Source organism: Chelonia mydas, chromosome 8, assembly GCF_015237465.2.
Source record: "Chelonia mydas isolate rCheMyd1 chromosome 8, rCheMyd1.pri.v2, whole genome shotgun sequence".
Lineage (NCBI taxonomy): Eukaryota > Metazoa > Chordata > Testudines > Cheloniidae > Chelonia > Chelonia mydas.
In genome coordinates this window covers 102,326,637-102,354,282 of record NC_057854.1, presented here as the reverse complement: position 1 = coordinate 102,354,282, position 27,646 = coordinate 102,326,637, and the positions used below count along the sequence as shown (strand labels likewise).

At 51.2% G+C, this 27,646-nt stretch overlaps 2 protein-coding genes and 1 long non-coding RNA gene across 18 annotated transcripts in view; 1 reads left to right on the top strand and 2 right to left on the bottom strand.

The window, feature by feature from the left end:
• The window catches only part of CCDC17 (coiled-coil domain containing 17), a 45,314-nt gene extending 31,915 nt beyond the window's left edge, over positions 1 to 13,399 (bottom strand). For all 4 annotated transcript variants that reach the window (XM_043521607.1, XM_043521606.1, XM_043521609.1 and 1 more), the window contains exons 1-11: positions 13,238 to 13,399; positions 12,231 to 12,523; positions 8,429 to 8,581; positions 7,446 to 7,508; positions 6,549 to 6,678; positions 5,962 to 6,118; positions 4,755 to 4,877; positions 4,282 to 4,415; positions 3,873 to 3,983; positions 2,021 to 2,220; positions 102 to 184 (exon numbers count right to left, since the gene is read on the bottom strand). In XM_043521607.1, coding sequence (XP_043377542.1) covers positions 102 to 184; positions 2,021 to 2,220; positions 3,873 to 3,983; positions 4,282 to 4,415; positions 4,755 to 4,877; positions 5,962 to 6,118; positions 6,549 to 6,678; positions 7,446 to 7,508; positions 8,429 to 8,581; positions 12,231 to 12,431 — 1,355 coding nt within the window. In that variant the 5' untranslated portion in view covers positions 12,432 to 12,523; positions 13,238 to 13,399. The remainder of the gene's footprint in view (positions 1 to 101; positions 185 to 2,020; positions 2,221 to 3,872; positions 3,984 to 4,281; positions 4,416 to 4,754; positions 4,878 to 5,961; positions 6,119 to 6,548; positions 6,679 to 7,445; positions 7,509 to 8,428; positions 8,582 to 12,230; positions 12,524 to 13,237) is intronic.
• LOC122461563 lies at positions 9,177 to 18,883 on the top strand. Its single transcript, XR_006283514.1, has 3 exons — positions 9,177 to 9,417; positions 16,038 to 16,116; positions 18,699 to 18,883. It is a non-coding gene; the product is annotated as an uncharacterized LOC122461563 (long non-coding RNA).
• Positions 18,884 to 23,496: 4,613 nt separating this feature from the next.
• Positions 23,497 to 27,646, bottom strand: part of GPBP1L1 (GC-rich promoter binding protein 1 like 1) — a 51,516-nt gene continuing 47,366 nt past the window's right edge. For all 13 annotated transcript variants that reach the window (XM_037906311.2, XM_043521139.1, XM_043521134.1 and 10 more), the window contains 3 exons: positions 25,633 to 25,757; positions 24,674 to 24,776; positions 23,497 to 24,424 (listed from right to left, as the gene is read on the bottom strand). In XM_037906311.2, the coding sequence (XP_037762239.1) occupies positions 24,278 to 24,424; positions 24,674 to 24,776; positions 25,633 to 25,757 (375 nt within the window). In that variant the 3' untranslated portion in view covers positions 23,497 to 24,277. The remainder of the gene's footprint in view (positions 24,425 to 24,673; positions 24,777 to 25,632; positions 25,758 to 27,646) is intronic.

The window sequence follows — 27,646 nt, the reverse complement described above, 5'->3', positions numbered from 1 at the left end:
CATGATGGCCCGTTCCCAGGACACCTCCTACAAAGCAGAGTGGGAACTGCAGCAAAGGATTATGGGACATAGGGGTGGCTGGCCAATGACAAGACACGTACGCTGGGTCATACGGAGCAGGTCCCAGGGCGTCCGGAGGGTCCAGCAAGTGTCTGCTGAGATGGGTCTGAGGCCCCATTCGCTCCTGCAACAGGCAGAAATAGCATGAAGAGCTTCCAGACTGGCCCCCATGCATCACAATCAACAGCGCGGAGCAGCCGTTCAGCCAGACACCGGGCCGTGACTGCTAGACCTCACCTGCTGCCCACAGAGCCCCAGCCCTGCCGCAGGGCGACTCGGGGTCAGAGAAGGAAAGACGGTTAAGTACGTGATCTAGCGGGAGGCGATTGCACGGTCTCCCACAGCCCAGTCTGGGGCTGCTTTGACAAAGCACCTCTACATTGCAGCAGGTTTCTCTCTCGGATGGTACCGCTCTGGGCCCCGATTCAGCAAAGCACTTCAGCACTCACGTAGCGGGCAGTCAGCAGGACTACTCACCTGCTGAACATTAAGAGCTCACGATTAAGTGCTGACTTGAGGCCACAGTCACAAAAATGACACGTGGAACTAGGACTCTCAGTTCCCAGCCCTCTGTACAATTCCAGAGCCAATCAGCTCAGCGTTACAAATCAAAAGATGCTTTTCCTAACCCCCTCGTTGCCACAAACCCCACCTGACCCTGAAAAAGAAGCTGGAGTCTCTCTTGCTCCAGCATCGTCTGTCTCCATCTGACCGATGTGCTCATACAGCGCCCATCACCATTGCACCTGGGCGCCCAGCAGCAAAGACTCGCTCGTTGAAACGTGGTGGCTGGACACGGCGATGCAGCCCAAGGGACAGGGGAACCCAGCTCGCTTTGCTGCCGCTGCACTGGCTCTGCGGGGCTGGCAGCAGGAGAAAATGTCTTTGGGTCAGGGATGCGCAGGGAGCAGGCAGGGTGGGTGGGACAATGACAGTGTCACATTTCTGGCCATGCAGATGTTAACCTGCCATGTGGAGACCTGGAGACAAGTGGCATGCTGTGCACACGTGGGGTTCGGGGGTAGCTGTCAGGGTCACCACAGACAGACACCTGGGGGTCCACAGCTAACCATCCACCAGGTGCTCTGAATGCACAGTCACACCCAGCGTTCTGCAAGGGATTTTGGATCATGCTGTCCAGGCAGTATTTCCTACAGTGAGCAGGACTGTAATTACAGCTACCATTAGAGGGCACTCAAAGCACCGTGGGAACTATTAGCACATGCTGGGGTCTGGGCACTTGGGAGCCACACAGAAGACCCACAAAAAGAAAAGGAGGAATTGTGGCACCTCAGAGACTAACAAATTTATTTGAGCATAAGCTTTCGTGGGCTAAAACCCACTTCATCAGATGCACGCAGTGGAAAATACAGTTGGAAGATATATACACACACACACACAGACAGACACACACACACACAGAGAACATGAAACAATGGGTGTTGCCATATCTACTATAAGGAGAGTGATCAGGTAAGGTGAGCTATTACCAGCAGGAGAGAAAAAAAACCTTTTGTAGCGATAATCAGGATGGCCCATTTCCAACAGCTGACAAGAAGGTGTGAGTAACAGTAGAGGGGAAAATAAGCATGGGGAAATAGTTTTACGTTAAAGCTTATGCTCAAATATATTTGTTCATCTCTAAGGTGCCACAAGTCCTCCTAGTTCTTTTTGCTGACACAGACTAACAGGGCTGCCACTCTGAAACCTGTCACAGAAGACCCGGTACACCTGGACGTGGCTGGGAGGTTATGGTCTTCAGGAAGCCAAAGCAGAAACAACCTGGGAGCTGGTCTGCACACGAGCTTTTCTTTAGTCAGGAACTGGAACACCAGGAGGGGACCAGATCCTGGATTATTTCAGCCCCATAAGTGCCTCCTGGAGACATTAAAAGTCAGCGCCCAAGGCAATAGGAGACCTTGTGGGCCCCGCCTCCCATCCCCAGGGGAAGGACTCTCACCACGAAGGGGAGCTCACGCAGGCCTGGCAGAGGCAGGGGCGGGGCCACTGGCGGCGGGAGCATGGGTGGCGACCTCCTCCCAGCCCGTCGGGGCTGCGTCCTCTCTGCTCCAAGTCTCAGCATCCCGATCTCGGCGTGCAGCTGAGCCGTCTCCATGGTGTGCGCCCGCTGCTGCTCCGCCAGCTCTTTGTCCAGAGCGCCTGGGGGAAGGGAGCCAAAAAGCAGAGGGGAGGCGCACCGCCAAGCAGCCGTGCAGCCTGAACGCAGGGCACCATAATGGGTCCTGGGCCACAGGGAAAGGGAGGGAGGGGAGCAGGCAGCCCAGATGGCCCGCTCCCTGCGCTGGCTCCCCATTCATCTTCACTGGGCTGCGCTCTGATGGATTCCTGCTCTCCCCACCCTGCCCCCAGGGTACCGCTACCCCAGCAGGCATGGCACCCAGGAGCACGCTCACAAAGCTGGGCGCAAGGAGTTCTTGGGGCAGAGCTCCCAGCTGCAGGAGGTCAGGAGCACAACTCAAAGCTCATCTGTTGGCATCCGCCTTTCCTTGACCGAGGAGACAGCAACTCTCTGGCCAGCAAGTCCTTCCTCCCCTCAGTTCTCTCCACTCAAGGACAGGGCGATGTTCGAAACTGAGCAGGGGGGTGCAAGGAAAGGGACCTACGGGGATATCACTGACCCTTCACGTCCTCGCACCCGGTGAGACCCTGTCACAGTGACTGGGGCGGCAGGGATAGGGAAAGATAAACAATAACGTATGCGCAGGGACACCCATCCCAGCCAGGCACTGGCCCTACTGCAGATGCCCGCTGGTCCCTTCACTGTCATGGTCGTGAGCGGCCCACAAGCTGGCGCCCTGTCATGGCATCAGGGGCGATGGGCAGGAGACAGGAGAGCACAGCGCCCTCCGCAACCAATATCACCTCCCTCGCCTGGCATTGGACAGGGCCATCGGGCCAGCAGCTCCCGCGCCAGGGCTGCTGTTGATTAAGTTAGCTCTTGGTTGGTGTTTTATGAGACGTGTAACTGGAAAACATCTGCACTGCCCTATATAGCTCCCGCCAGCAAGAGCTGTGTGCAGTAATTACCATAGCTTATTTAATGACCCCCCACCATGGGTCTTTGGCAAGGACTGACCCTCCGACCTTCAGCACCAAAGCACAGGCCTCCACCACTAGAGCTGAGGGAGTGACACCAATAACTAGCAGCAGTAGTAGGTTCTTTCCCTGTGTGGTGTCTGCAGAGGACACCACATGCATCCCAGGATGCACTATTGACAGCCCCCTCCCCCAGCGCGCTGTGGTATCAAAGCATCAACGCCGGCACCACACAAGGAATGTAGCAGCGGCGACCAGAACACCCTCTCTCAGCCGGGTGCTGAACCCTGGGCCCCTGGCAAGGGGCAGGTTGGTGTCACGTTCGGAAGTGATGGCTAGTGTATTTACCTATACACCCGCAGCCGCCAAGGGAGGGGGACACAGACCACACCGGGCCAAGCCCGGGCCGGTGTCAGAACGGTGCAGAGGGCTGGCTGACAGCCCAGGGGAAAGGGCAGCACGTTTCCAGGACACCCTGGGATTGGCACGGTCCTGGAAACGGAGCTGAACTAGGTCACTGTAGCTGTGCAGCCTGCTGCGGCCTCTGGATGGAGGCGGAGATGCGGCGTGACCTGGCAGCTCTTGGCCACAGTATCACGGAGGTGACTGCTGCACTCTGGCAAAGGTACCCCACACCCCCCTGCATTGCAGCCGCTGTGAGGCCACCAACAGCCGGCCCCATTCAGGCGCTCTCAGGGATCCCTCTGGGCCACGTGCTCCATGCTGCGGAGAGAGGCTGGACATGCCCTGCTCACCGTCATCTGCCCTCCTCTTATCCCTCTGCATCTTCAGCTTAAAGAGCTCGTCCTCCAGCCGCTGATTCTCCAGCTCCACCGCCAGCAGCTCTGCGTCCAGGCCCCGGTGTTCTGCGATCACAGCAAGCGGGGACACTCACAGTTACACACGGGAAGAGCTGTGCCGGGGGCAGGGAGGGACTTGCACCTTCCACTGCCAGGCGCCAGCTGGGAGGACTCGAACTCAGACCCATGTCCTTGGCTTGCATGCCGGGTAGGAGTGTGGGGGCCTCTGAGGTTAGTGCTTTGCAGCTGTTCTGGTGCACAGTGACGTTAATGCTGCACCTGAGTGTGCTAATCCCAGGCTCCCAGACACCTGGAACAAGCCCCACCCCCAGGGGTCCCTGGAGGAGGGGCAGGAGGGACTTACTTTTCTTCCGCTCCTTGTGTTCCTGCTTCCCGGCCGCCCCCTCCAGCGCCGTGGCCTCCACCTGCAGGTCGTACATCTGTGCCAGAACGGCAGGGTTGCTCCCTCCGCCCTGCAGGTAGGCCAGGTGCAGGGCTCTGAGGGGAAGCAGAATGGAGTCAGGCCCCTGGCAGCCTACGTCTGAGGGAGCCTCTCTCAGCCAGGGGTGACTGAACCTCATGTGCACCCCCACCCCAGGCCCAACACAGTCCTAGTGGAGAGCTGCTAAGCTGGAGGGTCTAAGGGCCAATCCGGCCTGGCCCCAAGATGCCGGGCTAGACGGGACCTAGAAGGCCATTTCCATCTCTCCATCCTGAGATCCACAGCAGGAGCGGCCCCATTTAACTGCACCAGGGTCTCCCCAGTTACAGAAGTGCAGTGTCGGCCTGGGCCCCCGCTGCTTCGGTGGAGCCGCTGGCAGAGGGGCTTCTGCGCACCTTATTTCCGAGGAGAGGGGCCCAGCAGCCGGAGGGAACGGGATGAGACTGATGGAGACCTTCCCGCCTGCCTTCCCCGCGGCCTCGGCTGCGTTGGTACGGCTGTCTGGCTCCAGCCTGCTTCTGAAAATGGAACCAAAGCAGGGCGGGGAGTGAGATCTACCTGGGTTGCCGCTCCCCATCAGCATTTCCCCTCTGGCCCCTGTGCTTCATCTCCTAAATCAAACCTACGGCAGGAGCTGCCCTGAGACAGGAAACACGGTGGAGCCCAAAGGTCCCTGGGATTATCTCGGAGTCTTTGGCGGACAGGAGAGAGGAAGCCAGCATGGCCGAGAGACACCTCCCTCCCCGTCTGTATTATCATTAGCTTTGACCTCAGTTGGCACCTGTCCCTTCACACGCAGGCCCAAGGCCATCTCCTCCACAGCTTCCACTGGCTGGAGCAGCCCCCGTGTGTCCCTCTCCGTGTATTTTCAGATCCCAGCTGGAGGGTGAGGCCCCCCTCCTCTTCTGCTTTCAGCCTTGTGCCTGAGAGCTCCCCTCATTCACCATGGAGAGCCCCTAACTCCACAGCCGGGCTCAGACCGACACCTCACACAGCTCTTCAGGCAGCTCAGGGCGCAGGGAGCGTCCAGGGATCCGGGCACCCACCATCAGCATCTAAGTCTGGAGCCTGGGCCCCGGAGCTCCGTGCGCCTGCTCTCTGGAACTGAGTTCGACTTGTGACCGTCCCGTCTCCTGCACTGTTTAACTCTGTGGAGCATCCTGGGGTCCGGTCAGCTCCCAGGGGGTCTGTGTGCCAGACTGTGCTGACAGATCACAGCATCAGCCCCACTCCCCTCCCAGCCTCTCCCCAGGCTGGGTCTAGGGTGACCAGATGTCCTGATTTTATAGGGACGTTCCAATGTGGGGCCTTTTTCTTATATAGGCTCCTATTGCCCCCCACCCCCTGTCCCGATTTTTCACATTTGCTGTCTGGTCACCCCAGCTGGGTCCCTTCTGAAGTGGTATCCTCCTTCCAGCGAACTCCTGCCCATCCACGTGGTAGCAGCACAAGCTCTTCCTTCCACCGGGAAGTGAGACACACACCTCCTGCCAGGCCCGGGGATCAAGAGACCAAAGAGCAGGGCGTGGTGGGGGACTCCGCCAGCTCCACAGCAGCGCCATGCTGCCCCCACACTAGGCTGGGGGGTTGCTGGGTCCTCACCTCGAGGCTGCAGCCTGCATGAGCCCAATCTGGTCTTTCAGAGCATCCAGCACCAGCTGGTTCTTCCCCTCCTGGGCCTTCAGCTCCAGCAGCAGCTGCTCGATGTACGTGGTGGAAGAGTTGCTGACGGCCAGCTCCGACAGACGCCTGCGGATTTCTGCGGGACACACAGGGATAGCCTCACCGCACAAGACTCCAGTCGGTCCACCAGGATCCCCGCCTCTCTGCCAGGCCACATCACACACACGGTCCGGTCTCCCTGCCTCCCACCGGACTGGATCTGGATCTCCCTCCAGCACATCCCAGGACGCTGAAGGCAGCTCTGGTTGCTGGAGACCTAGCTAGGGTGTGTGACCCTAACCAGTGGGTGTGGGCTTCTCCCATCCATTTAGCAACATCCCCCTCTTCTTTGGGATGCCCAGGCTACTGGGAACCGTGCGTCAGCCCATGTACAGTGTCAAGGCTGCCTGTCTGCATTCGCCTGCCTCCCGGGATACTCCAGACTCGCTGCTCCGCTGCTAATGGGAACAAGTATGAAGGGGAGAGAATTCAGCACAGGGGCAACATGCATGCTCCCCTCCTCCTACCCTCTCCCTGCTGCTCCAGATGCCGGTTCCTGGCCTGGATATCAGCCACCTGGTGCTCGTGCGCCTTTGCTATCTCCTGCAGCCGCTCCCTGTACCCCTGCTGGTGGGAAATCCGACGGCTGGCGTCCTCCTGGAGGACAAGCAAAGCCCACAGGAGCAGAAGGCACAACACCACGAGAGCCAGTTCTAGACAAACTCCGTGCAAGGGTGGAGGAGCCCGTGGGGTGCTGAGGACGACCCCATTCTGGACAAGCTCAGAAAGCCCTCGACTGGCTCAGCCAGGGAGGGGCGACAGATGTGCTGTCTGCCCAGTTCACATGTAGAGAGTCAGGCACCGGGTTAGAGGCCCAGATTTTGACAGGAGGAGGCTGGGAGCGAGGCGGGGGTGAGGGTCCCAGCTCTGGAACTGCTCTCCATGCTGAGCCAGTAGCGTCGGGGTTCAGCACGAGGCTCACCCCTTCAGCTAACAAGGCGAGACGGGACGCACTGGGGCAGTTCTAGCAACCTGTGGGTCTCGTTAAGTTTGCAGAGTTGCCAACTCTCACCACCTGGGGATTTTCTTAAAGCCGAAAGCTTTGCCCTGCCAATAACCTCCTCTCTCTCACACCCCAGAGTGGCTTCAGCACCATCCACTGAGAGAAGGCTGTTGGGTCTACAAAACCCAGGATGATGGTATGTGGTTATGAGCCACATCTGCTGGCCCCCTATCTTTTAACTAGGTACATATGTACAGTGACTTCAGGCCTCTGCAGACCTGGGCAGGATCTGACCCAGTGACCAAGACTTCTCTCTGTATCCCAGTGTCCAAGGCGTTCCACCCTCTTCTGCACGGGTTCTAATTGCCTCCCATTCCCTGCATATTTCTCAAATCACAGAGTTGCCCTCGCTTGGTTTTACCTCCTGCTTTAAGGGTTGGAGAGTAGGGACAGTGTCCTCCAGAGACATCCTCAGTTTGTGGAACTGTTAAAAGAAAGAGAAGTGATCATGTCCTGACAGACATTCCCTCCTTCTGTATCAGCACAATATAAAAGCTAGGACAGGGACCCAGAGGTAGCTAGGGGTTGCTGATGCATTAAACCCCTTCAAAGGTTCTGGTGACAGAATTAACTCAGCTAACCCTGAAGACCCTTTAAAGGTACAAAATGAGTGACTGAATCTTGCACCACACACGCACCTCCCACTGTTATCTCATGTCCCTAGAAATGTCATGGGTCTTTTGCTAGCTTTTCAAATCACGCCATGATTTTCCCGGAACCCCAAAATATATCAGCTAAGAAGCCAGGGCCACACTTATGGACGCAAAGTGTAGCAACCTGCATGGAACTCAGCGGGAGGAGCACAGGTTGCAGGAGGGAAGAGTATGAAGAAAGCACCAGGCCGTTAGTCTGTGTGCACATGGCTGCAATACACTCGCTGCAGTTGCAGCACCTCTGTAAATAGTGCTCTCAATAAAGAGCTAATTTAGTTTTACACACATGGCATCCTTTCATGATATTACCCGGCGCACAGCACAGGAAACACAAAGGGTCACTCCCGCATTCACCCGATGCTGTGGCATGCAAAGCAGCAACGGGGACTCCTGGGTTCATGCTCCCCTCAGTGCCCTGCTTTTTAACAGCCCTTGAAAATGCCCGGGACTCAGATATGCATCGCAGGAGCGTGTGGAAAGGGGCAGCCGCCTCCCTCACCCATACAGGATGCTCAGTTGCCGGAAGCGTCCGTATCCCATTCCCTGATTCTGTCTATGGGCCCGTGAAATGGGGATCTATGGGCTGCACGGAGGAGCCGTGGTTGGGGACAGCGGAGGGTGAGGACCCAACGTAAAGAAGCAGGGAACTCCAAATTCCAGCACAACAGTCACCATCGCTTGCACTCAGTACCTCCTCAGCCAGCTTCCTCAAGGCCTGGCTCTCTGAGGGGCTCCCTTTAAGCTCATAGCCTCCGAGCAGGCTCCTCTCACGGTGACTCAGGAAGTCCTGCGGCTGCTGCCCCAGACGGACTCTCCTCACCCGCGGGTCGCTCAGCTGCCGCCACTGGACCAGGAAGCAAAGGACCACAGCGGGGGTGAGCAACAAACACATGGGCCCATTAATGTGGGTGGGGGAGGGGGGCTGGGGGACATGGCCTGGAGCAGCAGGCCTCAGACTAAGACCTGGGGAACCCCTGCACAGTGCCAACAAACTGGGTCTACCACCTCCCAGACTTGGCTCCGTGCAGCTGTAATGGATTCTTAGACTGACACTGTACTTCAAACCAGGGGTTCTCACCCTTTTTCTTTCTGAGTCAGGAGTTTTCAGGAGTTTTGCTGCTGACATCAATAGGGCCAGGATTTCAGGCAAGGGATACATGCACCACGGTCTGAGAACCGCTGCCTTCCACTGCTTTGGAAAACTCCGGCTTAATTTCTGTGTGGCCAGCTGCATGTGAGGATGATCCCCGTTCTCACCTAAAGGGGCCGCTGCTGTAGCCCAGAGCTGGGGCAAAATAGCTAAATCTGATTACCTGCCCCACCCCACCCGCCAGGCCTCCTCCCAAAAATGCAACACACCTGGTTAATCCCCCTCTGCAATATCTATATGCCCCCAAGTGGCCCTCCAGGACAAGGGACGGGCTGAATCTCCAAGTGATAGCCACATGTCCTCCTGTGCTGGGATACACTGTTCGCAGCAGGAAGTGGAAGCTGCATGGGGAAAGCTCTGGTGATGGGACTGGGTGGCAGGGATGAGGTGCTGGGCTCAGCCTCTCACAAGAACATAGAGCATCTTCCAAGCCCCCTGTGAACATTCATCAAGTCTCAAGGCCCCACAGCGAGGTGGGCAACTACCATTATCCCTGCCTCACAGGTGGGGGAAACTGAGGCACGGAGCGGGTAAGTGAGTCATCCAAGGCCACAGAGCCAGTCAGTGTCAGAGCCAGGATTAGAATTTAAGCAGCATCCAATTACTATAGCGATGGGTGCCAGCATAAAAACCCAGTGAGACAGATAGATCTACAGAGCTCGCGGCCCAACGCTCAGACCACTAGACCGGGCTGTCTCTCTACCAGCACCACTCAGCCTGTGGGGCTGTGACCAGCACGTATCTGGGGAATGGAGGTGGTAATTCTATAGCTTGTTTAGGTTCTTTTATTGTGCCCACCCAGCAAGGTACCTGAGCACCCCACAGCTCTGAATCTTGGTGCTGTCTGCCCGGCAGGGACATTACAGAGCCCATGGGGTACCCGCTGCAGTGAGAACAGTGTCTGGAGAGGAGTGTTGAATTTTGGCAGCACGTACTATTTAGCCACCACTCGGCACCCCAGAGGTGGCTGCATTTTCACAGAGCTATAGAGCACTTCAGGAGGGAAAGCCCTGTAGAAATATAAACTATTACAACGGAATCAGAGGGGGGAGGGATTATTTGCATCCGGATCCCTTCTGGAGTCTGTCCGGCTTATTTGTTGCACCCAGCCTGTGGAATTCAAATGCAGGAGGCTTTGGGGAATGGACTGGGAGCGGGCAGGGCTGGATTACCCACTTGTTCGCTTACACGCTGCCATCTCCTAGCAACTCAGCAGACAAGCCCGGTGCAACACTAGGTTTCCGTTGGGGAGTGAACAGCACTTTCCAAGGCTGGTTCATGCCAGGGTTCACACCCACTGCCAAGTGCTGAGCTGAAGAGAGCTTCTCTCTCTTCCTAACGGCTGGGTGCAACACAGGGCCTCCACGGGCTGCCTGCTGGTGAATGCACCATCCCCTCAGCAGGGGAGAGAGAACACACTGAGGGGATGGGAGGAAACCCTCTCCCAGAGGTCCCAAGCTGGGTGGGGTCCCCCCATTGTGCTAGGAGCTGTACATACATACAGTGAGGCAGCCCCTGATTACATTAAGAACATAAGAATGTTCAGATGGTCCATCTAGCCCAGTCTCCTGTCTTCGAACAGCGGCCAGTGCCAGGTGCCCCAGAGAGAATGAACAGAACGGGTAATCATCAAGTGATCCAGCCCCTGTTGCCCATTCCCAGCTTCTGGCAAACAGAGGCTAGGGACCCCATCCCTGCCCATCCTGGCAAATAGCCATTGATGGACCTATCCTCCATGAACATAGCTAGTTATTTTTTGAACCCTGTTATAGTCTTGGGCTTTCACAACATCCTCTGGCAAAGAGTTCCACAGGTTGACTGTGCGTTGTGTGAAGAAATACTTCCTTTGTGTTTGTTTTAAACCTGCTCCCTATTAATTTCATTGTGTGACTCCTAATTTGTGTGTTATGAGGAGGAGTAAACAACACTTCCTTATTTACTTTCTCCACACCAGTCATGATTTTATAGATCTCTATCATGTCCCTCCTTAGTTGTCTCTTTTCCAACCTGAAAAGTCCCAATCTTATTAATCTCTCCTCACATGGAAACTGTTCCATACCCCTAATGATTTTTGTTGCCCTTTTCTGAACCTTTTCCAATTCCAGTAGATCTTCTTTGAGATGGTGTGTCCATATGTGCACGCAGTATCCAAGGTGTGGACGTACCATGGATTTATATAGAGGCAATATGATATTTTCTGTCTTATTATCTATCCCTTTCTTAACGATTTCCAACATTCTGTTTGCTTTTTTGGCTGCCGCTGCACACTGAGTGGAGGTTTTCAGAGAACTGTCCACAATGACTCCAAGATCTTTCTTGAGTGGTAACAGCTAATTTAGACCCCATCATTTTATATGTAGAGTTGGGATTCTAAACAGATGAGAGAAACCAATGATCCAGAACTGTTAGAATTAAATCAAGATGAAAAATTACCTGAAAAAACAACTGAGTGTGTGCCCTTTTTTGGTTCATTATGATTTATCCCCAAGCTTTGGGGGTTTGTTCCCGAATGTATGAAGATCCCACCCCCTTCCAAAAGTGTGTGCTTTTTCCTGCTTGCTTTATACATTAGAATTTCAGGTCTTTTCTGCCCTGGAAACCTCTATGGATGACTGGGTTTATGACAGCAGGATTTCTGAGAAAGGAGAACCTGACAGAGGGCGAGTGCATTTTAACCAGATTGTTTCAAGCTCTTTAGTTTTAACTCCTATTTAACTCAAACATCTAGCAGACAAAAGTCTCTTTGCTAAGGATTCAGCACCTCCTGTCTTTCGGTTTAGGGCTAAGAGAGTTCCCAGTCCACTTCTCTGCATCAGCCAAGATGTTCTCCAGCATGACAGGGAAGGAAAGACTTACCATTCCTGATATTTCTAAGGAAAACAGGCTTAAAAGAAAATTCTATTCTGGCTTCTTTCTACATCTCAAAGCAGGGAAAAAAAAAAAAGGGGGGGGAAGGGGGGGAGGGGAGGGGAAGAGAACAAGCCCATTGGAAAGAAACAAACCAAGCAGTAAGTGAAGTCTATGAAGAAGCCCAGTCCAGCTGGTTGCACCGTGCTGAGGAAGGGACTTGGGAACCTTCCTTCTTTTCATGCTTGGGGCCTGCTCCAAAGACATTTCCCATGCTGCATGCTGGGAATAAAACCTCCCAACACTCCCTCCAAGGCACTTCTTTGCCATATTTCTGGGGTCTAGCTACCAGTGGGGAGGCAATGAGCAGCACTGCTGGCAGGACAACCCAGTGTTCCCACACCAGGCAGCAGTCAGAGTCTGCCCTAGGAGTGGTGCCTGGTTAGCCGCACATCCCTGCAGACCAGCCCTTGATGCAGGAAAGGGCTTAGATTACCGTGTGGTCTGGAGTCTCTGTGTTCCTGGGCATCTTCCTCCCCTGCAGGCTATGCTGCTCCTGGTGTCTGGCATGGAGAGAAAAGGAGTCACCTGCTGCCTGACTGCCAATGCAGAACTTCTCCACATGCTTGTCCAGCAGATGCTTTGAGCGGAAGCCCATGTCGCAACTCGGGCAGCTGAAAATCCTCACGTCCGTCATGCTGCATGGGAACAGGGGCCCCAAAGTGCCTGGTTCTCCTAAGGGGGGTTTCCCCCAGGTCCGCCGGTCACAGTTGCTCCAAATACCTAACCCTGGAGCAGAGTCAGATAAACAGATGAGCCTTTAGATGGTGGTTTCCCTCCTCAAGGTAACTCGCTAACCCTCCCCAACAAGATGCAGCTCAGCGTCATCATAATTTCCCAACCTGCTCTAATTATTATCCCCATTTTAAGGATGAGGAAATAGAGGCACAGAGAAACCAAGGGACCACAACGGGAGTTGGTGTCAGCACTGGGATTAGAGCTTGCGTGAGCCTGGCTCCTAGCCCCAAGCTCAGTCCACCAGACCTCGCTGCCTGAGACGGGGGGCACCAGGGTGTAAAAAGATAGACACACACCGGGACAAAACAGAAATAAAGTTACTAGGGACACTCCCCAGTTTGGGGCTGGGGGAGAGACCAAGCTTCCCTCTCCCCAGTTAGATGCTGCAGCCATGTCCTTGCCCAGGATGCTCCAGCAACTGGGGCAAATTAACATTTACAGGGCTTCAGGTTTCCTAGGTGTCTAATGAACCTGCTCTCCTGCTCTCCAATTTCCTAAGGGTGGGGGAGGGATGGGACGACTACCCCCTCCCCCTTATTTTTTGGTCTTGCTGCATCAGGCTGGGAGTGAGGGAGACCAGCCCATTCTTGCCCTGGCATGGGGCACAGCTGCCTGCCAACGCCTTCTACCAAGCCCCCAAGTTCAGGGGCAGAGACTCATCGGCCACATGGCTCCAGTGAGATTGCGATTCAATCAAGGACTGACCTGTTCTGCGGCCGAGTTGGTTGTAAGGGTCCCATGCGGGTACTGCCGAGCTCTGGCTTCAGGGCTGTGAGCTGCAGTTGCTAGAATGGTAACCAGGGGTGGTGCCAGCCCAGCGGTGTGAAGGGGGAAGGGACAGGAGCTGAGGAGCCAGGCCTGTTAGCAACGGGAGGATTACCATGGCTGTGGCCTGTTTGTGTTTGGCCAGGCGGCCATTGGTAACAGCGTCACTGGCAGAACAAGAGGTTCCTAGCATTGAAGGGAGACGAGCTGGTTTGAGCGTCAGAGCAACACAGGAGAGAGGGACGAGACACATGGAGCAACAAGCCCCACTAAGCCATCTTTTAAGGACTCTTTATGGGGGAATTGCCTTTCAAGGGCTCTCCCTTAAAGAACTGACAGCCTGGCAGAGGCTGGGAGTGAGAGGATGATGCCTGCTGCATTGTCAACGAAACCCAGACGCCCTGAAATGAGAAAACCGTCCCTGCTCGTTGGGTAGAAGGGCTGTCCAAGCAGGTGCACAGACAGTGCAGCCTTTGGGGATCCCAAAACAAAAGTACAGAAGAGAAAGTTTAATAAAACCCTTGCCCAGCCTAAGGGCCACCTTAGGAGGAGCTTGAGGGACACAGCGCGGTTCCTCTTAATGCAAGCAGCTCACGAAGGTGAGTGATCCTGCCAAGGCCTGGATGTGACTGAACCGGATTCCCAAGAAGAGGACCCTCCCCCCCGAAAAAGCATCACAGGAATATTTTGGCAGAGCACCCATTGCATGGAACGACACCAAACGACACATTCTGTTACACCCAGGCTACCTTGTTGATTCCACTGCAGTGCATACTGAATTTCCCATAGCCTCGTGCAACTTTGCAAGAAAGGTCATGAGAATTTACCAGCACCCATGTTTTTAGTGATGAAAACATAGTATTTAGCCAGCCACGCAAATGACTTGCCCTAGCTCAGGAAGAGAGCAACGTTTTGTAAAGCTGGCATAGTGCAAAGAGATGCATCTGGAACAAAACCCCCAACTATCAATGTCTCATTTCTTTAGACCTCAGCTTCTTTAAGTCCTGCATCATAAACAGCACTTGATGTAATTAGTAAGGGGCACAGAAGTGCTGTTCTCCAGCAGTCGGACAGCGAGACTCTTTGTAAAGGAGAGGGGAGTGCAGTGACCATCTCTGCACCATGGCACTTGCTGACATACCGAGTTAGTGGGGAGATGTGATGAGAGGCAGGAGTTAGGCTTCCCGTCCTTGTTTTAATGGGAATAGACTTGATCATTAGATATTTATAAATGATCCAACCAAGACTTCCCTTTATCCCATCAGGCCTTTAACCTCCCCTATAGCCCTGAGGCTGTTAGCTCCCCTAGTGACGTATGCAGAGCCAAGAAGCAGTTTTTATTTAGGAGAGGTTCCCAGTGCCTTTATGTGGGCAGCTGCAGGCCCCTTGCTCTGCAGTTGCCTACAGCAATGCACAACACACTGAACCTGTTTTCAAAGCCAAGGAGGTAAAATAGGACGATTAGCTGAGTTAAAGGGTCACTTCAGCAGTTGAGCTGCAGGGGGAGTGTGGAAGTGCAGTGAAGAACATACAGGAACAGAAAAAGTTACCTGCTAGCAATGAGAATGCACCAAGGGAAAACCTTCATGGAGCTGACATGGCCTCAGATTCCTTTACACATTGCTGAATGTATGAGAGAGAGATCAACAGGAATCCAACCCTCCCTTTACAAACCCCCTCAATGTCTCTGGCAGTCTGCTACTCGGAGCTATACTGGTTGAGCTCCCCTGTAGATGTCCAATGTCATTCTTCATTGCCCTCTGCTAGATTTAAAACATTGTTTGCAAAAGTTTGAGGGCCTGAAGATAACACTCTAAACACAAGGAAAAGCCTGCAAGAGCCTGGCCCTGCTGCCCCCTTTCTGTCCCCCTAGAAGTTATAATTACAGTTGTTCATAACAAAATCTAGTCACTGCCCTGCAATGCCTCAGCTACTCGTTAGCAGGCTACAGAAGTCTGTATGATTGAGATCAGTACCAAGAGCTCTACAGAATTGTGAGCCTTTGACTCAGCTAATCAGGAGAAGGGGGCTTGTTGAGCCTGCAAAACTACCCAGGGTGGATGGAGTTGGTTTGAGGTGAACTCACTCATCCCTCTGGAATGCTCAGTGCATCCCATCTTCTTTACGTCAGACTAAGTTCTAAGGAGGTATCACCTTTAGGATTTGCGTACTGTATACAACAGCCCAAACCTTTCCTTGGAACAACACAATAATTCATCTAAGAAGCCAATGCTACTAGTGAGAAACCCAGCATCCTCTTCCAGTGGTTGGAATTCTTACTAAACTGCTATCCTTGTACCCTGTTGTATTTGGTATCTACCTCTGGCTAATGGGTTCCTGATAAGCCTAGACCCTGCAATCTGGCTGCTGGGTTGGCAAATCAGCTTGTGCAGTAACTGAGGTTCTTGGAGATGGTTGTCCAAAGTGAGCGTCTGCAGCTGACTGCTGTTCCAGGGCATAACGTTTGGTGAAAGTATGGGGCGATGCCCATGTAGCTGCTTTACAAATGTCAGTGACGGGTACATGTTTGAGAAAGGCTATGGATGTGGACATAGCTCTAGTGGAGTATGTGCGAAGTCCAGAAGGAACTTGCAGATTGTAATTTTGGTAACATATTTGGATACAAACAGAGATCCATTTAGAAAGTCTCTGTTTGGAAATGGTTTGGCCTCTTGATCATTCTGTTGTGGATACAAATAGTCTGGACGATTTTCTGAACGTTTTTGTTCTCTCTTCATAGAATGCCAGCACTCTGCGGACGTCTAGTGTATGAAGGGACACATCCCTGTTATTGGCGTACGGCTTGGGAAAGAACACAGGTAAGTGAATGGGTTTGTTGAGATGGAAGGAAGAGGCGACCTTGGGTATGAATTTAGGGTGTGGGTGTATGATGACTTTGTCCTTGAGGAATGTGGTATAAGATGGGTGTGCCATTAGGGCACCCAACTCTCCCACTCTTCGTGCTGACGGTATAGCTACTAAAAAAGTGACCTTCATGGATAAGTGTAGGAATGAGCAGATCAATAGCGGTTCAAAGGGTTTGCCCATCAGGGCACGTAGAACAAGACTGAGGTCCCACATAGGGGTCTGGTCCCTTAATGTGGGATAAGTGTTCTCTATACCCTTGAGAAAGTGCTTGGTCAGTGGATGGGTGAAAACAGTGAGTCCGTCCACCTTGTCGTGAAAGGTGGTGATGGCTGGTAAGTGTACTCTCAGTGACCTAGTTGAGAGGCTTGACGTTTTTAGTGTCAATATGTAATCAAGGATATTGGGTAATGGGGTCGATTGTGGAATGATTTGCTTGTCTCAGCACCAGACGGAGAATCTTTTCCACTTGCGTGCATATGTTTTTCGTGTGGAGAGATGTCGGCTGTTAAGAAGAATGTCTCGGATCTTCTTGGAGCAGCATGTTTCAAGTTCTGTCATCCCTGGATTAGCCAGGCTTTAAGACGAAGTGTTGGAATGTTGGGGTGATGGAGGCGTCCTCTATCCTGGGTCAGTAGGTGAGGAAGGAGGGGAAGGGTTCGTAATTTGACACGTGTAGGACATGACTCAACAGGAGGATCGGGGGGAAGGCGTACAGGAGTGGGGCCTCCCAAAGAGTTTTGTCCCAGTTTCACTCGGGAGCAGTATTGTGGGCATTTGGCATTGTGGGTTGTGACAAAAAAGTCTATTGAGGGGAGTCCCCGTTGTCGGACTACAGTTTGCAGAATTTGTGGGTCTAGTTCCCACTAGTGTGTCCATAAGAAGTTCCTGCTGAGGTCTCGTCTGCTGTGGCATTCTGGTTTCCAGGTAGGTAGGATGCTGTGATGTGTATGTTGTTGGAGATGCACCATTGCCAGAGGTGAACTGCTTCTGCGCAGAGCAGGTAGGATTGGGCCCCTCGTTGGCGATTTATACAAAACATAGTCGCCAAATTGTCTGTGAGAATCTGGACAGTTTTGTTGCGGATCGGGGGAGAAAGTGATGGCAGGTGTTTTAGATTTATTTGGAGATTTGACTCCTCTAGGGACCATCGGCCCTGGATGATGATGTCGGCCAAGTGTGTCCCTCACATCCTACCAGAGGCGTGTCTGTGGTGATAGTGACTGATGGGGTTTCCCTCTGGAAGGGAATGCCTGAGCAGACCTTTGTTTTGTCCACCATGTGAGCGAGTCTTTCGCTCTGCTGGGCATTGTAAGCTGTCTGTTGACTGAGTCTCTGTGAGGAATGTACACAGTGTGTAGCCAGGTTTGTAGACATCTCATATGCAGCTTGGCATGTTTCACAACAAATGTGGTAGCCGACGTGTGTCCGAAAAGTTGTAGGAACATTTTGGCGGACGATTGTGGGCTGTGTCTTACCGTTACGGTTAGGGTTAAGGCAAGAAACGGTGGTTGGGGTAGCCATGCTGATGCCGTGACACAGTCGAGATGTGCCCCTATAAAGTCTAGTTGTGGGGTTTGGGTCAGGGTGGATTTCTGTAGGTTGGTTTGTAACCCTAGGTTTGTAAATAGGGTTAGAGTGGTGTGAATAGCCTGGACTGTCTTGTCTTATGTCGGTGCTTTTAGCAGGCAGTCATCTAGATAGGGGAATGTGGTCACACCCTGCTTGCGAAGGTGTGTTACTGCAACGGCCAGTACTTTGGAAAATACCCTTGCAGCCATGGAGAGGCCAAAAGGAAGTACCTTGTATTGGAAATTCAATAGGTTGCCCAGAGTGAATCGTAGGAATCTCCTGTGCGCCAGGTGGATAGTGACATGAAAGTAAGTGTCCTGTAGGTCGAGGGTCAAGAACCAATCTCCTTTCTCCAAAGCCGGAATTATGATTGCTAGGGTTACCATCTTAAGCGCTGCGTTCTCACGAACTTGTTCAGTTCGCGCAAGTCCAGAATGGGCCTCCATCCACCTGTTTTCTTCGGAGTGAGGAAGTAATGTGAGTAAAACCCCCAACCCCTGTGCTGAACCGTTACTGGTTCCATAGCACCTAACTGCAGGAGATGGTTTGTTTCCTGCTGTAATAGGTACTTGTGAGATGGGTCCCTGAAGAGGGATGGGGAAGGGGGGTGGGTAGGTGGAATAGAAAGAAAGGGGATGGAATAGCCCTTCTGTATAATTTCCAGAACCCACTTGTCTGAGGTGATGGTTCTCCAGACTGGGTAAAAGGGTGTAAGGCGGGCCCCAAATGGGCTGGAAATTAGAGGTGACTCTGCAATTGGAGAATGTGGGGTTCTCGTGTCCTCGACCAACACTTCAAAACGTTTGCCTAGAAATGGGTGGCTGAGACGTAGACGACTGCTCCTGTGTCCGACGGCGTCTCGTCTGGGGCTGCTTGTGGCATCGGTCATAATGTCGTTGAGGCTGGGTGTCTGGGGCAGGCGGAATAGTTGGTTATAGAATCTGCCGTTTCTTTTTGTTTGCAGGGACATAGATTCCAAGTGCCTTTAGTGTCACACAGGAGTCTTTCAGGGTGTGTAAGGAGACGTCCGTGCTCTCTGCAAACAATTTTTGCCCCTCAAAAGGTAAATCCTCTACTGTCGCCTGAAATTCCTGGGGGAAGCAGGAGAGATGGAGCCATGAAGCTCTCCGCATGACAAAGGACGGGGCGATGGAGCAGGCCGCTGTGTCAGCAGAATCCAGAGAAGCCTGCAGGGTAGTTCGGGCAATGAGGAAATCTTCAGCTATGTCGGTCTTATATTGTTTTTTTGTCAGATGGGATGTACTCAATAAAAGGTGACATTGGAGAACAAATGTTGTGTGTGTACTTGGCCAGTAACGCAGAATAGTTTGCTATGCGAAACTGGAGGGTCGCCAATGAATAAGCCTCCTGCCGAAGAGGTCTAGGCATTTCCAGTCTTTATCACAGGGGCTGGTCTTGGTCTGATGTTGCTTCCCCCTTTGATTAACTTCCTCTACCACCAATGAGTTTGGGGTAGGGTGGGTAAACAAAAACTCAGCTCCTTTAGCTGGCACATAGTACTTCTTGTCAGATTGCTTACAAGAAAGTCAGGCTTTCCATATAGAATCTGCCATATGGTTTTTGCTGGATCCATGATGGCAGCATTTATGGGTAGTGCTACCTTGGCTGATAGAGAAGCTTGCAATATCTCTCTCAGCTTATATTGAGGCTCTGGTAACTCAGCCAGTGAGATGTGTAATGAATCAGCTACTCTTTGAAACAAATCCTGAAAGGATTTGAAGTCATCTCCTGACATGGGAGGAGGCGGCCTTATTGTTTCATCCAGAGACTAAATTGGGATGTGGGTAGTGGGACAAAGTTCCTCCTCTGCCTTGGTGGGTCCTGTGCTTATTGACAGATTTGCTCACCTTGGAGCTTCACAGCAGCCCTCACTTTGGCCGTTTTCGTGAACCCACAGTCCAGGTCAACTCCTATATCTGACCAGGAGTTGGGAGGTTTAAGGGGAACCTGGGCCCGCCCTCTACTCCAGGTTCCAGCTCAGGGCCCTGTGGACTGCAGCTGTCTACAGTGGCTCCTGGAACAGCTGTGCGACAGCCACAACTCCCTGGGCTACTTCCCCAGGGCCTCCTCTCAACACCTTCTTTATCCTCACCATAGGACCTTCCTCCTGGTGTCTGATAATGCTTGTACTCCTCAGTCCTCCAACAGTCCGCATTCTCACTCTCAGCTCCTAGTGCCTCTTACTCCCAGCTCCTCACATGCACACCGCAAACTGAAGTGAGCTCCTTTTTAAAACCCAGATGCCCTGATTAGCCAGGCTTAATTGATTCTAACAGCTTCTTGGTTGGCTGCAGGTGTTCTAATCCACCTGTCTTGTTTCCAGAAAGTTCCTGATTGTTCTGGAACCTTCCCTGTTGCCTTACCCAGGGAAAAGGGACCTACTCAACCTGGGGCTAATATATCTGCCTTCTATCACTCTCCTGTAGCCATCTGGCCCAACCCTATCACAGTAGGTGGGAAGGTGTCACCCTCGGGCCTGTCCGCAGATTCTTCAGCTTTCTCCTTCAGCAGTTCTAGGGAAGCTGGAGCAGACGGCAGAGGCGATCGCTGTGTCCTGTACCTAGGTGGATTGAATGGCTGGGTGTTTTGGGTTCTGTATAATGTCCGAGGTCCCAGTATGCCCATTGCAGGGGGAGGGAGCACCCATTGTGGGGGTTGCCAACCTATGCCCTGTGGCCACAAGGGTCCAGGTTTGGGAGAGGAGTGGCAAGGCGTACCCACTCCTGTCTCCACTTCCTCCTCTTCATCACTAGAGAGAGGAGGGGCCGAGCCAGCCGGTGCAGCGATAAAGCTTGGCCCTGACCTGGCCAGGGTGCTATCGGTACCAAAGAGCAAAGTTCCTGAAGTGGAAGCAATGAGTAAAGTGTCTCCCCCAGACAACAGACACCCTGCAAGTGGCCATCTGTCACTTGTATTGAGAGTCTGCAGGTTCAGACAGCGCTTGAAACCTGGAGAGTCAGGCATGTCCTAGAGCAGGGGCTCTCAAACTGGGGGTCGGGACCAGTGATGAGCTGCCAAAATCTTAACAACCAGTTCCCTCCTCAGCCCATGAGGGGTCATGGTCCACCCCCCGGGACTCCTGCCCCATCCAATCCCCCGCGTTCTTTGACGCACCCTCCCAGGACCCCTGCCCCATCCACCCCCTTCCCTGTCCCGACTGCCCCCAGAATCGGGCAGGAGGGTCTCGTGGGCCACCGTAGTGGGTGCCCACCCTGCCCCACCCCTAAGAGCCAGAGGGACCTGCTGGGCGGGGCAAGGTGGGGAGTCCCAGCGGTGCTTACCTGGGGCAGCTCCCAGGAAGCATCCAGCAGGCCCCTCTGGCTCCTAGGAGTGAGGTAGCATAGCTGGGGGGGGAGCAGGGAGTGGCGCCTTAGGCACCGACTCAGTGGGTGCTCCGGGGCTGGAGCACCCACAGGGAAAATTTGAGAGGTGCACAGCACCCACCAGCAGCTCCCTGCCCCGTGCCTGGCCCCAGCTCACCTCTGCCCCGCTCTGCTTTTCCAGCCCCGCCCTGCTTCCTGCCAATCAGCTGTTTGCGCAGGAAGCCGGGGGAGGGCTGAAAAGCAGGCAGCGGTTTCACACTCAGGCCCAGCTGATTCATGGGAAACCGGGGTGGAGGGCAGGGGGGTGGAGAAGCAGAGCAGGGCAGCACGTTTGGGGAGGAAGTGGAGCAGAAGTGAGCTGGGGCTGGGCAGGGAGCTGCTCTGCACTCACCAAATTTTCCCTGTGGGTGCTCCAGCCCCGGAGCACTCACAGAATCAGTGCCTAAGGCGCCACTTTTGGCCAGTTGTTAAATTTAGAAGCCCTTTTCGAACCGGTTGTCCCATTAAAAGGGCTTCTAAATTTAACCAACCGTTCCAGTGAACCGGTGTGAACCGCCTCCAGCTCACCACTGGTCGGGACCCCTCAGGGGGACACAAGTTTATTAAATAGAGGTCGTGAGCTGTCAGCCTCCAGCCCAAACCCCGCTTTGCCTCCAGCATTTATAACGGTGTTAAATATATTAAAAAGTTATTTTAATTTATAAGGGGGGGGGGTCATTGCACTCAGAGGCTTGTTATATGAAAGGTGTCACCAGTACAAAAGTTTGAGAACCCCTGCCCTAGAGGCTAGTTAAATAAAGAATGGGAATAGTCCCAGGCTAACTCCTCTTCAGCAACCGCCCGCTAAGGCGGGGAGGAAAAAAAAAAAAGGGATTTTTTTTTTAAATGTGAAAACAAAACAAAATAAGTGGAGAGATAAACAACAAAGAAAATAAGCTGAGACAATGGCAGAGATTAAAGGAATATGAGAGTAGATAAGGGTGCTGCTCTCGTTCCGACTGAAACCAAGGGCGGTAGAGAAGGAACTGGGTAATGGGTGGCTGCGTGCGGGGGGTAGCTGCTCGGAGCCGCGTGAGACAGCTGCCGCGCATGCGCAGCCAACCGGGGCACTGCTACTACAATTCTCCGACTAGAAGCGCAGGGCACCAAGACACCAAAAGTGGAGCTCCCACAGGGACAACTCCTTGAAGAACCTGTTGCTTCTTCGCTTTAACCTGTTCCTAATAGACTTAAATAAGCCTGCTGTAAGCCAAAATAAGGTCCTACACAATCTTTCGTGTCAGTTTAATAAAATGTGAAAAAAATCACACCTCAAGTTAAACTGGTACAAGCTTTCATGTAGGAATGCAGCTCTCAAATCACACCAAAAGGAACTGGTCGATTTGATAGTGATTTAAAGACTTCCACTTTGTTTCAGAAAGCAGAGTCAGATGGACCCTACAAGACTGATGCTTAGATAATAGGGGTAAAAATGTTTTCTTTAGCCCTCCTCTTATTAAATTAGATCATTTTACTGTTACAGTTTCAAAGCAACAATGTGAACCCACTGAGGCCCAAAATATGAAAATCAATGCAATTTAGGATACATTTGAAAATGTTATCTGGGTTCTAAGTAGCTATTAAAAGTGAATTAAAAGACCTACCAATGCATTGCTAAATGTATTAACCTTTTACCATTTTCAGTCTGACCAGAAGCTGTTTTAGTGGGATGTATTAAAAACCTAAGGTGACATCTGGGCCCCACTGAAGTCAAAGGGAGTTCTATCATTGATTTCAATGGGTCTAGAATTTCACCTCTAGCATACAGCTTCATCTAACTGATCTGCAACCACATTTAACAAGTTAACATTCCGGCTGATGGTTTGCAAAGTTACCAGCATACAAGCTGAACTTAAAAGGGACGCTCAAAGAGTTTAGACCATGAACAGATTGATTGTAAAATTTGTGTTTAATCTAATAGAAATGTTTTCATAATTTTTTTAAAAAATATTTCAATTAAAAGAGCTTCATCTGGATTGAAAACAAACAGCATCACCGCACTACAGCATGAGAAACTGGAAGAGAAAAATGACCAGTCTAGCTTCACTGTCTATGTGGTCTGAAGTGGAGGATGGGGGAGAGGGTGAGGAAAGCAAACTGCTTTTGATACTGTAGTAAAAATTAAATTGGATCTTTCTCTTTACATGCGTTTCAAAACAGATAAGGGCTAACTATGACCTCACTACTGTCCCTTTTAAAAAAGAAGTAGGTTAGCTATTGGATTATGAGCACCACAGAAAACAATGTTTTCACAGTGGCAATAAACTGGGGGGTGGGGTGGAGGGTGTGAAACAAAGTTTATTCCCTGGTGCTATTAAAACCCCATAGTTCCATATTCATTTGAGGAAAGATTTCCTTCTGTAAGAAAGACGACTAGAATTGGCAAACTGATGCAAAATATTTATTCCAAGTTAGTTATTTTTTGATGCAGTAGTTTTTTCCCCTCATACAGACTCAATGTGATAGTCACTTTTTTAAATCTGTAAATAATGTTATCAAAATAATCTTAATCTTTGAAATCTCACAAAAAATTTATATTTTACAATCCACCCTGAATATCAAGGCTGCAAGAAGAAGAACACAAACAATTCCTATGTCCAAATATTTTACAGCTGTACCCATAAAAGAAAACCACAAACGCCTGGTTAAGTGATGAAGCTCCCCGAGCCGCAAAAAAAAAAAAAAAAATAAAAAATTCATGTTATTAGCATTAATTTAACACAATTAGAACTTCAATAGCCATTTTGTCATTGACAATGATTGTTTTAGCACATTGTTACCGCGCAACATTATGTAATGCAGGCGGCATTATTAGAAGCTTGTTGTTGCAAAGATCAGTCACCTGTATCCTGCTTACAAGACTGAACTTGTGCATTGCCTGACGAGGGATTCTCATCACAAATCTGCTAGCTGCACAAACTTCTATGAAGCAGAAGGGCAAAACCAAAAGAAAAAGCTAAACAAGCCAATTTCTCTCTTCTTTGGGATACAATTATTTCCCTTGTGCATGAAGTATTCAACAACAAAAGAAAAACTGAACAGACTGGAGACAGAATAAACTCTGTTTAGTTTATACAACCCCGAACACACGTTGAACTATGAACTGAGTTTATTGGGTTGGTTTTATTTATTTATTTTTTTAAATGTTTTGTGCCCACTTTCAGGCATCGTCATCTGACGTTTCACTGCTACTAGTTTCTGTGTCTGAGTCCTCCAACTCTGTCTGAAAAGTGCTTCTCCAGTGGGAGAACAAGCTGGAGCTGCGGCCCTGCAGAAATCCATTCTTCCCAAATCCATTTCTTCTTAGCTACAAGGAAGATAGATAAATAGATAAAAAAGGCTAAATTGTGAAGAGAAGAGCCAGTGACAATACAGATGTTTGTCAGTATATATTTCTAGTGGGGACAATATGTTGGTAAATTTTCCCCACTAGACAATCACTTTAAATCAATACACAAGTTTTATTTAGTTCTTTGTAATTTAGAATAACAGTCTAAGATGTGTGTGAAATAGGTGAGGAAGAAGCGCCATCATTATGGCAAGAGCTGTAATATACCTCTTCTGATTTAACTTGGAACTCTTTGAGCTCATCCTCAGTGAGGGGAAGGTAGTTCTCATCATTTTCAGGATATTCCTGCCATCCCATTTCTTTCAGTAACCTGATTCACGAAAAAAGGGGGCAAGGGGTTAAAAAGAAACAAAAAAGCAAATGGAAAAAAGTCAAATTTTACCAGGTGCACGATAAAGTGAGAGATTTTTCTACTGAACTGCTACGATCCCTCCAGGAAATATAAATAAAATACTTTGCATTTAGACAGATAAGGAAGGTGAGAAAGAAGGCTAGTGATTTACCCAGGTACACACAGAAAGTACGCATGGCAGCCGAGAAAACACTAGAACTCAGGATTTCCTTATTCTTAGTGCCCTAATTAAACAGCTAGATCACACTCCTCTTGCTCACACAGCCAGAATGCATATTTAGATATGCATGCAAGTATTTCTTCCCACTTCTCATAGCTTTATAGGATTTGGGGCAATTTCTTATCAAATCAGCATACTGACAAAGCACAGAAGCATTCCAAGAAGAGTTGGGAGGAGAGATGTGGTGATGTGTTACCAACTTCTGCACCACCACATCTGGAAATCCCTTTTGCAGATCAAGCAGAACAGCACTTGAGATTCTGCCTGGCCACCTGGTGTGGGAAACACCTAAGCCAGGCAGCATAAATGATTTATGGATGCAAAGCTAGAAGAGCGCTAGAAGGTTAATTACAGAACTTGGGTGAAATCTTGGCCACATTGACTTCAACGAGGCCAGAATTTCACTCCGGCATTTTACTTTCTGCTACACTTTCTGCCAGCCCCGGTGCTGTAAGGAAGTCACACACCTGCAGCTTAGCATATGCAAGATTATTATTTTCTGGAGAAGAGAATCTAAGCACCTGTCTTTTCCTCACACAACGTGACAAAATGATTTGTGAGACACCTTCAGCCCACGTTCTGCTGTCACCTCACCTGTGTTCTGCTTCCAGTGAATGCGACAGGTTCTCCCCTTCCTCCATCAAAGGGAGAGAAAGGCCATTCTGATGGCAATTCTCTTCCCAGTTTTCCTTTGGTTCTGGTGTGCTGCTGCCCTCCATCTAAAGGAAAAATGGAAGTCAAATCACATCACTGAGACACTGATCCTTCATGCGTACATCACAGTTCAAGTCTTGAAGCTAGTGTTCTTGAGTGGATGACTCCAGAGAGAATAAAACCCTTCACCATAAGTCAATGCTTCAGAGCATGAGTTGGTAATAACAGAAAGCAGTTGCCATCAGACATTGGTGAGGTGAGAGGTGCAAAATGAGTTCGGTGGGCTGCAGTTTAATTTTTAAGGGACAAACGTCCACACCACAATACCACCATTATGGATTCAGAGATGCCAAAGACTATACGAGCCATGGAGACTGCACTCTGACCCGTGGAGGTGTCCTCCTACATCAGGCCAAACACTGGTAGAGCAAGGCACCATCCTACTGGTTGTGCAGAGACAGTTCAATATGCCAGGTCTGTCAAGCCTGCACTTTCATCAGGGCCAAATTCATTTAAACTACCCTGGGTCCAGTGTAGATTTTCTCAACTTTCAGTTTGTTGAGCAGAATGTAAACGGAAGTTGCAGTGTTTTTAACTATGCTACCAGAACTAAGCTACATAAATGGAAATTTCAGTCCTGCAATGATATTTAAAGAGTAAACATTCTTCTAAAATATTGTTCCTTCCCATTCTTTAGAAAGCCCTCTGAGAATCCTGCCAATTCTTACCAAACATTGCCCTTTTCCCTTTGCCATATATTTTAATTGTCCTCCTGCATTTCTTTAGGTCAGTTTTCTTCATTGCAAGGTCCACGAGCCGGTGGCGGCTCCCATCTACCCTAAGCGTGACTTGCTAAGTTCCCTCTAAGCTGCGTGGTCACACAGCAGGCTATAAATAGCCATGCAGCAGCTCTAAAGGACCGCACAGCAGGGACCTGGAAAGGAGAGAGGTAGGGGGTGGACGGGGAGCAAGTTGGGGCTTGCAGGGCTGCTGTGGGCCTCTCTCCCGGCCCCAGAGCTCCGTGCTGCCTGCTGGCAGGGGGGGAAAGAGGGGCCCCTTCCCCAGAGCTCGGTGCTGCCTGCTGGCAGGGGGAGAGATCTTCCCCAGAGCTAGCTGCTGCCAGCAGGGAAAGGGTGGGGGGAGGAGGGAAAGGATTCCTCTCGCCCCAGCCCCAGAGCAGCCTGCCTGCACCCCAAACTCCTCATCCCCAGCCCCACCCCAGAGCCCACACTGCCAGCTAGAGCCCTGACCCCCACCACACACATCCCAACCCTCTGCCCTAGCCTTGAGCCCCCTCCTGCACCCTGAACTCCGCAGCCCTCATCCCAACCCTCTGCCCCAGCCCTGAGCCCCTCCCACACCCCAAACCCCTCATCCCCAGCTCCACCCTAGAACCCTCACCCCCCAGCCAGAGGGATGAAAAGAAAACAAAGGAACAAACTGACCAACCAACATTTGGACTGCCTTACTAGGACTGCGATGACAGATTACAAATAGGGCATGAACAAAGTCAAGGAGGAACAGGAACACTTTCACTCATCCAGTTTTTAAAGTAAGTTTTCCATTATTCTGCTCTTTAAGTTTACTTGCATAGATGCCTTTTTAATTCCATATATTTTCCTCGTTATTATTTTATAAAAAGAGTATCGTTTTATTGTACAAGTAGACTTCGTTTTAGTTGCATGAGTGGCTCCGTAACATTACATCATTAAGGAGTAATAAGCACTGTGTTAATTTACTAGTTGATGTAGCTCTCACATTAAAGGTTTTTTGCCAAAGTGGCAAAGCGAAGAGCACTGCTTTAGGTTATGGCTTTTCTTTGTTTCCCATCGCGCACCATCTGTACTGACATGGCAGCACAGATATGAGAACAAGTGCTCATTAATTAACAGCTACAGATGATCTAGCAGAGGCAACATGAGAGCTCAGAATATTTTTGTTTAGGATCTACAAC